At 47.8% G+C, this 17976-nt stretch overlaps 2 protein-coding genes across 12 annotated transcripts in view; both read left to right on the top strand.

Annotated features, from left to right (window-relative positions):
• Nucleotides 1–13627, top strand: part of KDM4A (lysine demethylase 4A) — a 57581-nt gene extending 43954 nt beyond the window's left edge. For all 4 annotated transcript variants that reach the window (XM_039474219.2, XM_039474220.2, XM_074380689.1 and 1 more), the window contains exons 15-22: nt 248–324; nt 971–1026; nt 2721–2829; nt 3359–3544; nt 6488–6658; nt 11744–11863; nt 12147–12239; nt 12368–13627. In XM_039474219.2, coding sequence (XP_039330153.1) covers nt 248–324; nt 971–1026; nt 2721–2829; nt 3359–3544; nt 6488–6658; nt 11744–11863; nt 12147–12239; nt 12368–12508 — 953 coding nt within the window. In that variant the 3' untranslated portion in view covers nt 12509–13627. The remainder of the gene's footprint in view (nt 1–247; nt 325–970; nt 1027–2720; nt 2830–3358; nt 3545–6487; nt 6659–11743; nt 11864–12146; nt 12240–12367) is intronic.
• A 2006-nt stretch (nt 13628–15633) lies between these two features.
• The window catches only part of ST3GAL3 (ST3 beta-galactoside alpha-2,3-sialyltransferase 3), a 219288-nt gene continuing 216945 nt past the window's right edge, over nt 15634–17976 (top strand). For all 8 annotated transcript variants that reach the window (XM_039474161.2, XM_039474163.2, XM_039474162.2 and 5 more), the window contains exon 1: nt 15634–15788. The gene's annotated coding sequence lies outside the window, so the exon portion shown is untranslated. The remainder of the gene's footprint in view (nt 15789–17976) is intronic.

The raw sequence follows: 17976 nt of genomic DNA on the forward strand, positions 1-17976 counted from the left end.
CCTGCTACTTACTAGCAGCAGGAATTCTGGCGTTTCCTTTTGTATTAGTGAATCTGTAGTTTTTGATTTTTTGAGACTTTGAGCCATACTGTACGCCTGAGTCCTAGGGACTCAGACTAAAGAAAACTCAGGGTTTTTTGTGAAATTTGGTTGTAGCTTTGGGAGGTGGTATATGGAAAGGAGTTGCAGATCCACTTTTTGACTCTGACCACCGGGTTTAATTTGCTCATCTTGGTGTCCCTGTTAGGTTGCTATGGGGTCCCCCCTGCAAAGGCTTCTGAAGAGTGGATGTGTTCTCGGTGTTCAGCCAATGCCTTAGAGGAGGTGAGTGATCTTGCACTGTTACTGTCTTCACTGCAAGTCTTGGCACATATTCAGGGCCAGACGATTTCATGTTGGACTTAGTATTCCCAGCAATCTGCATAGGGCCTGGTACACAGTGATGTCAGAGAGCAAGTACTGTGAGTCCTATGACAATGAGAGCGGCTGCCCACTTACGGAGTCTGGAGGCTGTGTTTGCTCCATTGTGTAAGACCAACTATAACTCCCTTACAACAATTTAGGCATTTCGAGTTGGAGCCTCAGAAAGGGGCTCAGATGATTCATTGTGCAGCTTTGTCTTCAGTGTACCCCCTGGAACCTGGCTGTACCTAGCCCACGTCAGAGCCCTGTCGTGCTTCTAGTTCAAGCTAAGTATTTTTTGTGACTCTGCTAAGAGTTGTTATTAGTAGTAACAGTGAAGAGGATTGTGTGAAGTCACAATCCTAAGTGTACTTGGTACACTTTTAGCCCTGAGTCGCCTCTCTTCCAACAGGGCGTCCCAGTGCAGGGGCTGCCTAGGTGAAGCCCCAGATGCTATTATGCTGCTTTCTTATGTTGAGGAGTTGCCCAGAGCAGGTCCAAGGGAGAGCAGATTGAATGTTAATGACTTGGTGTTAACCACTTTTTCCTCCCTCTCTCTTCTTGGCAGGACTGCTGTTTATGCTCATTACGAGGAGGGGCCCTGCAGAGAGCAAATGATGACAGGTAAGTTTCCTGAGCTGTGGCTTGGAATGCACGGTCAGTTCTGAAGCATGCAGTGCCTTTGTGAGGGTACTAGCTGTTCTTCTGAATGACTGATGAGGATTTAGGAAGCACATCGTGTGGAGCTGGAATAGCATCTCCAAGACTTATTTTAAAAATGGAATGCTAAGGGAGCCAAGCAGCCCCAGACTTTCCAACTCCAGCTGCTTCTCTGCAGCAGAGATGTCAGTGACATCCTCCTTTGAAGGAGCTAAGAATGGACTCATGAGAATACGAGGGCCGTGAAGATGATACACAGGGACTGTGGGCTGGAGTGAGGACATTCACCTTGTCACAGCTGGGGCTGGTGTGCAGAGGTGGCCACAGGCTAGCAAGCACTTCTCCACATGGCAAACTCCCTGGCTCAGACCTGCTGTTTGGAATGAGACGAGTGTGCTCAAGGAGGACACTGAGGAGAGCTCGGACAGGCCCACCTGCTTTGGAACTGAATCTACTGAAGTTTCTGGGCTTCTCAGCTGTTGGGCAGCTCGTTCTCATGGAGTGAATTTTTGTGCTTAGACATGTGTTTGCTCATTCTGAGGTGGAAACGTAAGCTCAATGAGGTTTCTGACCTGAAAGAGCTGGCTGTCTAGGGCATGGTGTATGCAGGTCAGTGCTGAGTATTCTGCTTCCAAGTAGACTCCTGTGGAAACTTGCAGCATACGTTCAGTCCAGCGCCTGCCCTCAGGAGTCCCCGTCATGCTGTCCCTGATAGATGGCTACTCTGCTTGCTGCTTCTGCTCCTTTAAAGGCACTTGCTGCCATTATTTGAGGTCACTGTGTTCCTCACAATCTCAGGATAGTGCTGGGAACATTATTTCTTATTTGGAGTGGAAGTGGCTCTGCTTGAACCTCTTGCCTTTACCTGTGAATGCCTGTTCTGCCCTTCAGGGCCACACAGAACAAATTTGTTCCTGTTCTAAAAAGACAGCCCCATCAGTACTGCAGACAGCTTCCATGAATCCCAGTACTGTCTGTTGTAGGTTTTCATGCAGCCTGGTTTTAAGAGTTTTCACCTAAAATTTTAGTTCTTCTCTTGGTGCATGCTGGTTTCCCAAAATGTCTAAAACTTACTTGAATTCTTAAGGATGTCTGCTGAATAGACCTCTCAGAGTAAGTGGGACTTGGGTCAGACTTTAAGAGTGAGTCAGCTATGGAAAAAGGGAACAGAAGGGAAAGGTCATTTCAGCCTGCGGGAGAGGTTTGGGCAGAGGCCAAGAGAGAGCTGTGATTATTGGCAGATTGGGGCACAGCCGGGGATATTTTCAGGAAGCACTCAGGTCCTGTGGTAAAAGAGGTCTGCACAGAGCTCTCCAGTTTATTCTCACTCCCTGAAACCTGCCACACACCATTAGCCTGCGACTTTGCTCATTTTTCAACAGACAGTGAGTGCGTGGTGTAAGAAGTGTGATCCTGTGCTAACCTAGGGCAGTGGACAGTGGCAAGTGGCAGTATCAGCAGTTGGGGTGGCACTGCTTGCACATACTCAGAGAAGAGACAGTTCCGGTTCTCACCTTCCTGGGTCCCAGGCACGTGCTGGTGAAAGTCAGTGGTCACCCAGGTGAGGGAGGAAGCACTGTCAGCAGGCCCACATGAGAAGAGATGGCCACAGATCCTTGGGCCCAGAGGTGACTGAGGTAGCCTTTGCCTTTTGACAGGTGGGTCCACGTTTCATGTGCTGTGGCAATTCTGGAAGCAAGGTTTGTCAATATTGCAGAAAGAAGTCCAGTGGATGTGAGCAAAATCCCCCTGCCCCGCTTCAAACTGGTAAGGGCTTGTAGACACTATATAATTTCCTGATTTATAAGGCTATGGGTAGAAGAGAACAGTGACCCCTGTACCCCTAGGTTTTGGTTGGAGTTTGTGATTCTCACTCTGTGGTTAAACTCCTTAGTGGACACTGGACATGGTGGCTCATGCCTGTAATCCCAGCACTTTCGGAGGCTGGGGCGGGAGGACCATGAGGTCAGGAGACCAAGACCAGCCTGGGCAACTCGGTGAAACTAAAATATAAAATCGCCTCCACTAAAAATATAAAATTAGCTGGGGGTGGTGGCACACACCTGTAATTCCAGCTCCTCAGGAGGCTGAGGCAGGAGAATTACTTGAACCTGGGAGGTGGAGGTTGTAGTGAGCCGAGACTGTGCCAGACCTGGATTAGAGCAGGCTGTTGTGTCCTCGTATTTTGGGAAGGGGCTGGTTCTTACTTGCTTGACTTTGCATTTGGGAGGGGAACAATAGAGGAAGCTGTAGTGTCAATTCCTGCAATCACTGGTTTTCTTCCCCTGTGCTACAGAAATGTATCTTCTGTAAGAAGCGAAGGAAAAGAACTGCTGGCTGCTGTGTGCAGTGTTCTCACGGCCGCTGCCCAACTGCTTTCCATGTGAGCTGTGCCCAGGCTGCGGGTGTGATGATGCAGCCTGATGACTGGCCTTTTGTGGTCTTCATTACCTGCTTTCGGCACAGGATTCCTAATTTGGAGGTAAGGGAGGGTGCCATTCTACAATCCTCTTAAGGTTTCGTGACCATTTTCTCTGCATGTTTTCCATTTATTGTGTCAGCAACTGTTTCGTCAAGCATTCTGCATTATGGAGAGTGCTAATGAGTTAAGGGTTTGCGAGACGGCCCCTGTCCATCTCCACTCCCTGCCTTGTACTCCATAATACAGTGGCACCAAACTGCTTGTAGTTGATTCCTTTTGATTACCTCTTTATTTGTCTGCCTCTCCAACAGGATAAACTCCTCAAGGGTCCATATCTTCTTAATGTGGGCATCCCTATTACTTAACCTAGTGTCCGCGCCATGCAGAACCTCTGAAAATGTTGAGAGCTCCCAAGAGTTAGCCATTAATTGCCAGACAGTAGAGATTTTTGCAGTTCTCTGAATGGTAAAGCTTAGAGAAGAAGAGACATGTAGTGTTAGTTAGAGGAGCTGTGAAGGGTTTGGATAGAAGGTGGCATTTGAAGTGGGTTTTGAACAGTAAGAAGGAATTGTGTGCAGAGGCCATTCAAAGCTTCCGAAACAGAATGAGCAAGTTGCGGAAGAATGACCATGAAAGACTGGGTATGGGAGTGTGACGGGGGTGAGGCTTGAGAGGTGGACAGTGTGGGAGGATGAAAGCCCTGCACTGCCCCTCTCAGGACTCTGACCTCTCTTCATTGGATGAGGAGAACTTGTTGAATATTTTGATTCTGAATTATAGTTTGTGATAATCACTTAGGTGGTTGTTTGAAGAGAGGATTCAAAGAGTAAGAATTTGAGGCAGGAAAACCAGTTAGCCTAGGAGAGAATGAGGTCTGAAATGGAAACACATAGGCAGGGCTTTGGGGTTGGATTTAACTTTGAGATCCCACAACAGGTAGAATTGATAGGGTTTGTTGACCCTCCTGGGTTGAGAAGGGGAGAGGAAGAGGAAAGGGGAAGTAAATATTGAAGATGACTCGGGTTACTCCCTTAAGAGATGGGAAGGGTGCTAATATGATGATGTTAGTCACTGCGATCAGGAACTGGGTTGAAGCAGTGTTGTTCTGCAAGGGAGAGAAGGAGGGATGAGAAAGAGAAAAGGAAATGCTGAGGTCACTGGAGCATTCTGGAGAGTGAGGGTAAAGATTTGGCTTTTAGCATTTAACAGCATCGTTAAATCTAGTTCCCATTAGAAATTGGGCTCTGGAGATTCCCAGTGGAAGGAGCAGGTAGCAGAGCATGAACCAGTGAAGCAGCTGAGAAAATGGAGCAAGTCAGTGGGAGGAAGGAGGGTCACGTGTGATAGAGAAGGCAGGGCTGGTGTGGTGGTCACTTAAGTACTACAAACTGGAGTGTCCCCGTGAGGTAGTCAGGTCAGAATCCAGACCACAGTTGGGGAAGGCTCTGCCGTCAGTGAGTTACAGTCTGATTGAAGAGATGATCATACAGGTTTGACAACAGTGTGGTAAATGCATACTCAAAGGAAGAACATGATAGATGGCCAGCCCAGAAGGATTAACTTTTCACTCAGCCTTTTGGGATGTGGAAAAGTCCTGGTTGGCTGACTGCATTCTTCTTCATGAAGATGTTGAACATGACTGGTGGTCAGGGGTATGGTTAGTACCTTAGGAAGATGGGAACATGCTCTGTGTGAGAATGAGATTCTAGAGTGTCTTAAGGGCCATGGCCATCCCTGGTACCCTTACCATGCCCTTCTTATTCTGAAAACTTGCCCTTGATGCAAGTAAAAACGTGAGGTAGTACTAACACACAGCTATGATAGGGAAATAGGAGTTTTGTCATACACAGAATAATTATTTTGTGATAATCGTTAGTATTCCACATACTTAAGTTGGCAGCTGTAGACTGTTCATGCTATGAGGAAATTGGGGGGACTGTTGAGTCAGTATTTCTTTCACCGATTTCTTCTTCAAATATTTATTGAGCATCTACTATGTGCCAGGCAGTTTTAGGTGCCAGGAGTATACCACTGAACAAGACAAAAAAGTCCTTGCCCTTCTGGTGTATACAGTATAGTTGAAAGATACATAGGAAGCAAGTAAATACACAGTATAGCAGATGGTGAGAAGTGCAAGAATAAAAATTAATCCAGGTAAGGGGAGTGGAAGATTAAGTGGTAAGGAATGATGCCAATACGTTGACACTGGAATGGAAGTCAGTGTGCAAGTAACCGGGGAATGGCATCTCAGGTAGAAGAACCAGCAGTGCAGAAGCCCCGGGCGGCAGCTCGTGTGGCACACTTGTTCAGGGAACAGCAAGGGGGGCCAGCATGGCTGGGGCAGAGTGCCTGGGCAGGCTAGCAGGAGTGCTTGGACATGAGGCTGTCACATGCTTTGTGATCCTGTTTGCATCAACAGGAAGTTCAGGATGAGAAGGGAATGGCGAGGGCATCAAAAATGGGAATGGCAGGGCCCTTGGAATGGGGAGCAGTTTGTTGTGTGTAGCTGGAGACATCTATGAAACATGAGTTTTTGTGCCCTAGCCCTGAGGGTAACGCTGGTGCTAAGATGTGGTGCAGCTTTGCCTGGGGGCCCAGGCCTCGGGGCACCTATTGAGTCTCTCCTTTCATACTTTAATGTTTATGTATATCTGAGCTGCCTATGTAAGTAGGTGCTATTTGGTCAGTTCCTAGCAAGATCAGAGAAGTCCTTGTTGTTCAGAGAATTTTGGGTAAGATACGGTGTAAGGGCCAGTTGTAGACTAGCTAAATTTATAGGAGCTAAATTTATGGAGGAAAATGTACTGGTGTCTTCCAGTGTTCTGGCTGGGACGGTGGGTATCTGGAAAGGCTTGGTTTAGCTCTCATCTCTTCTCTCCTTTTTACTTTTACTTTCCCATGCTTATCTTTCCCTGATAAGAAGGAACTAATTGATCTTGGTCTCCATATGCCAGGCCTGCCAACTCCATGTGTGAGTTACCGAAGCCTCTGTTTTTTTTTCAGCGTGCCAAGGGGGCCTTGCAAAGCATCACTGCAGGCCAGAAAGTCATTAGCAAGCATAAGAACGGGCGCTTCTACCAGTGTGAGGTGGTCAGGCTCACCACCGAGACCTTCTATGAAGTCAACTTTGATGATGGCTCCTTCAGTGACAATCTTTATCCTGAGGACATAGTGGTAATATCTGCAAGGAGCTTCTTGAGCATTTTGGAATGGAGGATGTTTCTAATGTCTGGCAGACTGTGTGTATGCCTGCTCTTCTTAGCCAGGTCATGGTCCCATCACCTGTTCCTCAGACAGAAAGAAGCATTTGTACCAGTCTTTCCTTGCAAAAAAAAAAAAAACTGCGTGGTGCGAGGGTATGCTGTTTTCCCTAGAAATTCCCGGGAACCATAATTTTCTGTAATTCCTTGAAACCTGCATCTGTTGCAGTCTGAATTATCCTTGAGGACATTCTAGTGCAATAGTAAAGCCCAGGCTTTGGAATCAAATATGCCAATACAAGCTTCATTGCTTAGTAGCTTTGTGATTTTTAAGAGAATTATCCAACTCTTTTTTTCTATCAGGCCCTCTTAGTAGATAGATAGAATCTGCTTTTGTCTCTTCACAGAGGAGGGCTTTAGGGCTAAGTGGAAACTGCCTGGAGATAACCCTAGCCTGCTGATGTTATTAACACCTGAGACACAGTGGCCCCACATGGATCCAATCCTAGGTCTGGCTTGGTATTGAGGACTTAATTCAGGTTTTCCCCACTCCCACCTTGCCTTTTCACTTAGTAGACTAAGCACCAAAGTAGAGAGGAATGGAACCATTTTTTCATTTAACAAATCAGGTATTGACCCATGTTTATACCACATTAGCCATCTAGTTGCTAAAAGGACATTTCTTAGTTATAAGGTAGACTTACAGTAAAGGCGACATTAGTAGTGCTCATAGTATAGCTATGATTTATTTATTTTTGAGACAGAGTCTCACTCTGACGCCCAGGCCGGACTGCAGTGGCACAGTCTCAGCTCAATGCAGCCTCAACTTCCTGGATTCAGGTGATCATCCCACCTCAGCTTCCCTGGTAGCTGGGACTACACGCATGCACCACCACACCCTGCTAATTCTTATATTTTTTTGTAGAGACGGGCTTTTGCCATGTTGCCCAGGCTGGTCTCGAATTCTTGGGTTCAAGCAATCTGCCCACGTTGGCTTCCCAAAGTGTTGGGATTATAGGCATGAGCTACTATGCTCTGCCTTACTGTTTTGAGAGACCAGGTCTCACTGTCACTCAGGCTGAGTGCAGTGGCTGTATCATAGCTCACTGCAATCTCAAACTCCTGAACTCAAGTGATCCTCCTGCCTCAGCTTCCTACATAGCTATGACTACAGGCACATGCAACCATGCCTGGCTAATTTTTAAATTTTTTGTAGCTACAAGGGTCTTGCTTAGTTGCTCTCAGGCTGGTCTTGAATTCCTAGCTTGAAGCAATCTTCACACCTTGGCCTCCCAAACCACTGGGATTACAGGAGTTTGAGCCACCACACGTGGCCCCTGCTGTAATTTATTAAGCTGGTACAGTATGCCAGGCACTATGCTAAGTGCTTATTTCAGATATCTCTTTATCTTCTCATACTCACTCTGAGAAGTATGTGGTATTATCTCTAACTTACAGTGGTCTCAGGATTCCGTTTTCTAAAAGTTAGAGTATCCCAAAGAGCTTGTGTTTCTGTGGGTTATATCTAAAAATATTTAGTCTTATTAGAAATTAAAGCAAGTTGATTTAAAATAATGCATTTTTTAGATTAAAGAGTAACTTCTCAGGCCGGGTGTGGTGGCTCATGCCTGTAATCCCAGCACCTTGGGAGGCTTGAGGTGGGTGGATTCCCTGAGCTCAGGAGTTTGAGACCAGCTTGGGGAAGACTGTGATACCCCATCTCAAACAAAACAAAAAACCAAAAAAAGGTAACTTTTCTAAAACAAAAACAATTAGAAGAATGTCATTTCTGCAATTTTACAAATCTCTTTAATGTCACTTCTTGATTCAATCTATTGTGATACACTGTTTAGGTTAAAGTATAGAAAGGAAATTCATCCTTGCACAGATATGTAATTGGAAAAAGGAGAAGATTTTTGTTTGTTTCTGTTTTTTGAGGTAGAGTTTCACTCCCATCACCCAGGTTGGAGTGCAATGCAGTGATCTCAGCTGACTGCAACCTCCACATACCAGGCTCAAGCGATTCTGCTGCCTCAGCCTCCCAAGTAGCTGAGACTACAGGCACTTGTCACCATGCCCAGCTAACTTTTATGATTTTTTTTTTGAGACAGAGTTTCACTTTTGTTGCCCAGGCTGGAGTGAAATGGTATGATCTCAGCTCACTGCAATCTCCTCCTCCTAGGTTCAAGCGATTGTCCTGCCTCAGCCTCCTGAGTAGCTGGGATTATAGGCATGCACCACCACACCTGGCTAATTTTGTATTTTTAGTAGAGACAGGGTTTCTGCATGTTGGTCAGGCAGGTCTCAAACTCTCGTCCTCAAGTGATCCACCCGCCTTGGCCTCCCGAAGTGCTAGGATTATAGGCGAGAGCCATCTTGCCCATCCTCAGCTAACTTTTTAATTAAATGGGATTTAATTTTAGATGGGGTTTTGCAATGTTGCCCAAGCTGGTCTCAGAACTCCTGGGCTCAAGCAGTCCACCTGCCTCGGCCTCCCAAAGTGCTGGGATTACGTCTGTGAGCTACCACAGCCGGCCAAGAGCAATATTTTAATAGTCTTTCAGGCAATTATGATTCTCTGGTATCCAGCAAAACTCAATAGAAGTAACAGCTTTTTTTGTTTTTGATTTTAAAGAGATGATGTCTTGCTTTGTTGCCCAGGCACTTCCGGAATAGCTGGGACTACTGGCATGACTGGCTATTTGTAGAAACAGGGTCTTGCCATCTTGCCCAGGGTGGTCTCAAATCCCTGGGCTCAAGCGATTCTCTTGCCTTAGCCTCCCAAAGTGCTGGGATTACAGGTGTGAGCCACCGCTCCTGGCAGGTTCTTAAAAGTTAGTTGCAGTGTGGAATCTGAAGGGTCAGTGAACTTTTCATATCGTTACACTAAAGCTCATTGGTCTCTTCTGAATGGATCTTTCACCTCTGCGTCTTTTTATAACATCTACATTGGTCATTTAGAAAATACTGGTGCACTGGCCTATGGATAGCCTAGAAATGTTGTTAAATATTATTAAATACTTGTAAAATTACATTTGTTAGTATCACTTACAATCATCAAAAAACTTGCTGCTTCTCTGAAATGCTAATATTTGCTTGAAAGTCTGAATTTTATTATTGGCAACAGATACTGACTCGTGTTTTCCTTGACATGACAGCGTTCACGTCATCATTTTCAAGAAGATGTCTGCCAGATACCTAAGTCTGAATAACCATAGTTTGTCAGTCATTTTTTTTCTTTTTAAAATTTTTATTTCGTAGATTTTTTTTTTAAAGATAGGGTCTCACTTTGTTGCCCAGCCCCACTGCTGGAGTGCAGTGGTGTAGTCATGGCTCACTGCAGCCTCATCCTCCTGCACTCAAGCGATCCTCAGCCTTCCAAGTAGCTGGGACTACAGGTGCGTGCCACCATACCTGGTTAATTTTTGATGTTTTGTAGAGATGGTGTCTCCCCTGTGTTGCCCAGGCTGGTCTAGAACTCCTGGGCTAAAGCGATCCTCCTACCTCTGTCTCCCAAAGTGATGGGATTACAGGCATGAGTCACCACGCCCAGCCCAGTCATATTTTTCAAATAAAACTGTAATTCTGTGAACGAGGCAACTAGTGTAGTTCACAACTCTAACAACACAGATATATTTCTTTGAGACAACCAAAAGTGTCTTATGAGGACTTAACGCATGCACTCAATTAAAATTTAACAAAATTAATAACTTTTACTGCTTCATCAAGGGATATTGTTATATGCAACCGAGTTTTTACTTTTCTCCTAAATTATGAGTGTACAGTGGTGAAAAATGCAATAACAACTATAGTAGAGCTTGGGGTCAGGGCCTTCATTTGTGCGCAGGTGCCAGCAGTTGTACCTATCCTAGGTTTGACAGTATCACTATAAATGACAACACTGACAAAGGCTAATAGTTTAATATTATAAAAATAACTGGCCAGGCACAGTGGCTCACACCTGTAATACCAGCCCTTTGGGAGGCCAAGGCAGGCGGATCCATGAGGTCAGGAGGTTGAGACCATCCTGGCTAACATGGTGAAACCCTGTCTCTACTAAAAAATACAAAAAATTAGCCAGGCATGGTGGCACACGCCTGTAATCCCAGCCACTTGGGAGGCTGAGGCAGAAGAATTGCTTGAACCCAGGAGGCGAAGGCTCAAAATTAGCCTGGCTAATTTTGTATTTTTAGTAGAGATGGGGTTTCTCCATGTTGGTCAGGCTGGTCTTGAACTCCCAGCCTCAGGTGATCTGCCCGCCTGGGGCTTCCAAAGTGCTGGGATTACAGGTGTGAGCCAAGATCAGGCAACTGCATTCCAGCTTGGGCAACAGATTGAGACTCCGTCTCCCCCTGTCCCCCCCAAAAAAAAATTCTTACGGTTGAGTACAGTTCTAGCATTTCTTCATGGCAGAACCCGTTAGAGGAACAGTTGAGGGAATGTAAGAAGGACTCTTGATTCTGGCACTTAACTCCTATGTTTACTAGGTTTATTATAGCTGGATTTTTTTTTTTTTCTTTTTTTGGGAGACAAATCTCACTCTTTTGCCCAAGCTGGAGTGCAGTGGTGTGATCTCACCTCACTGCAGCCTCCACCTCCTTCCTGGGTTCAAGCGATTCTTCTGCCTCAGCCTCCTGAGTAGCTGGGACTACAGGCACGTGTCACCATGCTCAGTGATTGTGTGTGTGTGTGTGTGTGTGTGTGTGTGTGTGTGTGTGTGTGATTAGAGATGGGGTTTCATTATGTTGGCCAGTCTGGTCTTAAACTCCTGAACTCGTGATTTGCCCTCCTTGGCCTCCCAAAGTGCTGGGATTACAGGTGTGAGCCACCATGCCCGGCCTGGATTGTTTTCTTTTTTGGTCACCTAGAAGCAGGAGAGGGCAGAGAAGGAGGGAGACTTTGACTTAGCAAGGTCTTTATTAATTTTTCAGTCCGGAGAGAGCTGCCTTGCTCGCTAAAACAGTTACTTTGCTTGGTTCACTCTTCCCTGAGTAGAGGAAAGTTACCTTTGTGTGCAGGTGGACCTTCCTTTCACCCTCCTTCCTTCCTGTTTCCTCAGAGCCAGGACTGTCTCCAGTTGGGTCCTCCTGCTGAAGGGGAAGTGGTCCAAGTGAGATGGACAGACGGCCAAGTCTATGGAGCCAAGTTTGTGGCCTCCCACCCTATCCAAATGTACCAGGTATCCAAAGGTTCTATCTTCCTAGGGAGTCGGGGGTGCTCGATTAATTCTGTGTTTCCTCTTGAGCCACAGGAGAGTCTTTGCTCTTGGGAGAACTAATATGTTGGCAACCCTTTCAGAGCTAGGGGTCTGCCCTGTGTCCATTCCGCCAAATGCAAAGTAAGGTAGTCCTTATTTTAGTGTTCTAACTCCTTCTTTGACTGTAGGAGACTGCCATTATGCATGGTGGACCGGGGAAAGAGTTAGGGATATCCTAGCCAGAAGGCCTTTGTTTCCTTGGTAGGTGGAATTTGAGGATGGCTCACAGCTTGTGGTTAAGAGAGATGATGTGTACACGCTGGATGAAGAGCTTCCCAAGAGAGTCAAGTCTAGACTGGTGAGTATTTTCTGTGTGTCCCCAGTTCCTGTCTTGGAGGGAGGGAACAAAATAAGGATGCATCCTTTTGTATTTTTCTTGGAGTAGCTGACCACAAAGTGATTTTTTGGCTTGCTATTCTTCTATAGTCAGTAGCCTCAGACATGCGCTTCAATGAGATTTTCACAGAGAAAGAGGTTAAGCAAGAAAAGAAACGGCAACGAGTTATCAACTCAAGATACCGGGAAGATTATATTGAGCCTGCACTATACCGGGCCATCATGGAGTAGGTGCTTCCAGGGTCCAAGAGATTCCCAGCCATCAAGGCAAGAGCACTCTGGGTTCCACAGCACAGCAGACACGGAACTCTGAAGTCTCCGAAAGTGAAGTTGTAAAAAGAAAAGGAATGAAATAACCGACCCATCATCTTCTCACCCACCCTCATTGCATTCCGCTGTAGTGAAAGGACGAGCTGTTTCTGGGCACGTGGCAGCTGTCGCTGATCTCCCAGCTGAGGGGCTGAGCACTGGATGCTGTGGCTGCACTGGCCCCAGTCCGTAGAGGGGTCAACTGTGCTCGCTGGACTGGCTGCCCTGTTCCTGGTCTAGGACTTAGCTTTGTAACTATCACCTGCACCGACTAGGCTGAGGTGCTGGTACTTGCCCCAACACCCACTTTTGTATTTATGTGTGTGTGTGTGTGTGTGTGTGTGTGTGTGTGTGTGTATGTGTGTGTGTGTGTGTATGTATGTATGTTTGGTCTGGACCAGCTTCTGCCAGCCCCTGGCCTTTACTTTCTTCCTTGCCTATGCAGGGCAAACAAAATGTGAAATTCTGCCCTCAGCTGAGCTGAGTAAGGGCTCCTGGGGGTTGGCTGGAGATGGGTGTGGCATCTGTCCAGGCCTCAAACAGCCTCAAGACAGTGCTGGCAAAGCTGCAGTATTGAGATGCTTAGGAGTTGATGCCACCTCTTTGTCTTTCCCTGAAGAACATGGGGATAAGGGTGTGTGCCCACAACACTCTAGGTGCAGAGCCCCTGTGGCACAGTATTAGAGGGTGAGAGTGGGATTACCCTGAAGTGGGGATTTTAATGATGGAAGCAGGCAGAGCCTGGTGGGTGATTCTGTCAACAGAAAATTGCAATCATGCAGGGGCTGGGAGGGTTAGGATGAAAACCTGGGGCCATTGGAGGCCCACTGTGGGTGGGAGGGAGCTGATTTTGGGGTGGGGGTGGGACAAGAGGGAAATACTGAAGGGGTTAAACAAGGTTTTTGCTCTTCATGCATTTGTTTGCCTGGGCCCAGGATTGGAGGGCTTCACACCAATACCCTGTGTATACAAGAATCAAGATTTATAATACTTCCCCTTTTTTGTTACGTATGAACACTATAAACCAAATTATTTTGAAAACTGGTGCATCACCTTGTTCTTAGCAATAAAATGTGTTGAGCAGAGGATTGGCTGGCTGCCCCAAGGAGCCCAGGTGGCTCAAGTCAGGCTGGGGGTATCTCTAGATTCATGGGTTCTGGAGCAGGGCTGTGAATTATAAGACACATCAGTAAGGCAGTCCCTATTAAGTTCCAGAGAGTGGGTCCTTTCCTTGTCAAGCTCTGTATTAGGCCAAGTATGGTGGGTCATGGGGCACAGGGACAGTTCTGGCTCTGAGTACCTCTTGTGCTTCCTCTGCCTTAGAGTTGGGCAGGATGAGGTAACAGAAAGCACCAGACCAATGAGTCTTCTAAACAAGAGTAGCTCACCGCTGCCCCATTTGATGTATCTTCATTGAGCTGGCCTGAGTTCATGCCAGCATCTGTGTTCTACACAGATTGTGGGACCAGTGTGAAGGACGGGGTGCATTTTATTTAGGTGCTTGAGAAGCAAGGGACTCAAACTCCAGTGGGATCCTAAGATTGCTCTCCAAGCTGTCTAGTTGGTGAGAAGCTTCCCTGGAGGAAGACCTAGTCGCCTTTGCCTGGTGGGTTCCTGAGTTCAAAGTGTACGAGGATGGGAGCCATAGAGCAGGAAGGGGCAAGGAAGAGGTGCAGGACCTGGGTTTCCTGGAGCTGCTCCAGCTGGCTCGTGGACAGCCAAGCACTTCCTGTGGCATGGCCCTATCCAGGTGCAGGAGAGGCTTGGGTCAGCTCAGCTATTCTGGATGCTTATGTCCCTGGGGGTTGAGAGGTGGTTGCTACTTGGAATCTCGCTGTAGAGAAAGGGAGGTGCTGGAGGTGATGCTTTTCTATGTCAGCTCCCTCCTGGGGCCCAGAGAGGGAAGCTGATTTTTAAAATTTTTTTGCCCAAACTTGACTGGGATTCCCAGGGGATGTAGCAGGGGAGGGTGGGTAGAACCAGGCCTTAAGAGGATTGGTGAGAGAACACAATCCACTAATCCATACGCCTTTGGAAAAGGAACACTTAACCGGCCTTTTTACACAGGGTCCCTGCCTCTCTCGACCTCACTGCTTCCAGGGGTTGGTGCTGGGTTTAATCCCAGCAGAGTTCTTACTCAACAGCTGACCAGTTTTCCAGCAACTGCACTTTTTATTAATAACTCTTAGGAAGCCGAAACTTAGTTGATCCAAATCATACAGACCGGACTGCCTATGCGGTCAGGCTGACCTCAGAGAACTGCCGCCAGCCAAAGGCCGTACTTCCCGGCCTGCCAGCCTCTTCCTGCCTTAGGCAGCTCCTCCCAGAAGCCTTTTTGTTAGGGCAAACTTTTTTCCCTTAGTAAGGTAGGGCCTTTGGATCGAAAGTTGTAGTTTAGAGACCTCCACCCAGGCTTTGTTGAGGAATTAAGTTTGAAATTCTGCCCCATGGGGATAAAGCCAGGCCTCAGCCGCAGGAATGAAAAAGTGGGGTGGGAAGGCTGCAAAGTTTATGTAGGGTTTGGAGGCCCTGTGCCGTGCCCGGACTAAAAATGTTCTGCCAGTCTCTGAAGTTAACGCTCACCTTCGTGCTCCCTTACCCACCAGGGGCCCCGGAGGTCCGAAGCTTTCGGCCTCAGTGAGCGGACTGGCTGCGCTCGTGACCCGGAGGGCGAAAATAAGGCGTCCCTCGGCGTGAAGTGGCCGTGACCACCCCAGCACTTTCCGTTCCCCCGCGCGGGCGACGAAACAGGCTCTCCAGGGGACTGTGCGTCCCTCCGGGTCGTGAAGCCGGGGGGAGGAGGGTTCCTCTAGACTGCCCGACTTGCCCGGGAAAGCCATACGCGCCGAGCTTCACGCCCATCACTTCCAGCAGCACCGGTCCCGCTGTAGGCGGGATGGGCGGGCCGGCAAATCTGCGGCTCCTGCGCTATTGGGCCGCTCGGGGCAACGCAGCTCCGCATTGGTCAAGTCCTCGCTCCGCCCGGCTTCCGCGCCCCCATTGGTCGCAGGCGCCCGACCGGGTCGCGGCCGCGCGCTCCGCCCGCCGCTGCGTCCCCACTATGGCGGCGCCCATGCAGCCCATCGCGTCGTGGGCGCCCGCCGGGGTCCCCCGCGGCTGTCGCCGCTCCCTGCGCCGCCTCCGCCTTCCTGCCCCGCGTCGGGCCGGGCGCCACCTACGCCCTGTCTCCCTCTCTGCTGTGGTAAGGGCCTGCCCAGTGCGCTTCGGGGCGCGATGGCTGACTGCGAATAACGGTCCCCGCGCCGCCCCGCCCCTCCCCCGTCGGCCGCGGTTCCCGGGCTGGGCGGGGCGCGGAGCCCGCGCGTTAGTGCCCGGGAAGGAGGGGTCGGGGTACGGCCCAGTAGTCCTTCGGGCTGGGGTTCCAGTAGCTGGATGACCTCGCCTGGGTGGGGGCTGCGGAGCCTGGGGGAAAGCCTGGCCGGACGCAGGCCAAGCGGTCTGAGGTCATCTCGGTGCGAGACCCCGCAGCACTGCGCACCTTGGCGCAGAGCACGGACACGGTCATTCGGGCCCTGCTGGGGGAAGAGGAAAGAAAAGTCCAGGGAGCGCCTGAGCGGGAATCGGCAGCGTATGGGTAGCGGTTGTCATTGCTTACTCCTCTAGCGGGGGGCCAGAACCCGGGTCAGTTTGATCGGCCAAGTACGCCTCTCTTGCTTCCTTTCCGTCTGGCACTTTCCCCCGTTGTCTCCTCGGTGCTTTTGCTTGCAAGAGAAAATATCTCAGTGAGGAGACCAGGTTTGACTAGGAGAGTGTCCCATGAACGTTTTGGATTCCTTTTTGCAAAAATGCCCATTTTTATGATTCCTCAATAGGCCTCGTTTTTGTTTGTTTCCTTTACATTTAGAGGAGGGAATGAAATCTGAGAACCGAATGTAATTAATTGTGGGAGGGACCAGTGAAGGCAGGTATTACCTCAGAAAGTAAAATACTCAAACTTTTCAGTGGTTGTAGTGTGAATTATAGATAGTTGGACATGAAGGTAGGAGAAAACTCTTACTAGGTTACTAAAAGTAAGATAGTCTCCATGACAAATTAGGTTGTTTCTACGTCAGAATTATCGTCTAGAGATGGTCACTGAAATGTTTGGTGTACTTTAAAGTCAACAGGGGATTAAAAGGAAGCTGGTATAGAAATTTATAGCCAAATGATATTTTCGAATAATTTCTTAAGGCAACAACAGCTCCTCCTATGATCAGAGATTCTTAAGACTATTTTGAGATATTAAGTGGTGAATTTCTTCATTTCACATGCCTGAATGTCTGACCATGGCTTAATAAAAATAAAATATTAATGATGAAACAAAACATTCATGTTCTTAGAGACTAATAGACTTTATATCAATCAATGGAACGCCTCTTGAGTGCATATTTTATGCAAGGCATTGACTGAGGGGAAACTCAAAACCATTTAAGATAAGAAACTTGTTCTAATGGGCCTGTGATATAGCTGAGGGAATAAAGCACACACATGACAATAATAACTGTGATGTGGTCTCTAGAATTCCAAGACAGTAGGTATTATGAGAAACCAGGAAAAGGAGAAATCCATGTGTTTGAGGAAGGTTTCATTGGGAAGCCTCTTGCCATGTTGCCCAGGCTGGTCTCAAACTCCTGGGCTCAAGAAGTCCTCTCACCTCAGCTTCCCAAAATACTGGAAATGTAGACATGAGCCACCACACCTAGCCCATTGTCACTTTTCTGATTCACCTCAGCTACTTGGAATAATAGTTCTTTCAACCCAGAAGCTGCACCTCAAGTTTATTCTTACCTTTATTCTCCCCTGTGTTTTTGGTTGGGTGCCAGGTCTTCCACACTTATTCTGGCATTTGCTTCTTCTTCTGTTTTTTTTTTTTTTTTTTTTTTTTTTTTTTTGACAGAGCCTCTCTCTATTGCCCAGGCTGGAGTTCAGTGGCCCCATCTCAGCTCACTGCAACCTCCACCTCCCAGGTTGAAGTGGTTCTCCTGCCTCAGCCTCCCAAATAGCTGGGACTGCAGCAGCGTGCCAAAACACCCAGCTAATTTTTGTATTTTTAGTAGAGACAGGGTTTCACCATGTTGGCCAGGCTGATCTTGAACTCCTGATTTCAAGTGATCTGCCCGCCATGGCCCAAAGTGCTTGGATTACAGGTGTGAGCCACGTGGCTTGGCATCTACCTCTTTTCACTCCTACTGTCATCACACTGATTTGGGGCTATTGGACCATTCTTGTGAATTACCACAGAAACCCCCTAACGTTTTTTTCCTTGCTCCCAACTATCATGCCTTCACTTCCAAGTTTGTCACTTCTCCAGCCAGGATTTTGAATGGCTCCCCGTTGTCTTTTGGTTAGGCATAGACCAGCCTGGCATGGGCAATATGGACAAAACAAAC

The sequence above is a fragment of the Saimiri boliviensis genome, chromosome 11 (genome assembly GCF_048565385.1).
Source record: "Saimiri boliviensis isolate mSaiBol1 chromosome 11, mSaiBol1.pri, whole genome shotgun sequence".
In the NCBI taxonomy this organism is placed as follows: domain Eukaryota; kingdom Metazoa; phylum Chordata; class Mammalia; order Primates; family Cebidae; genus Saimiri; species Saimiri boliviensis.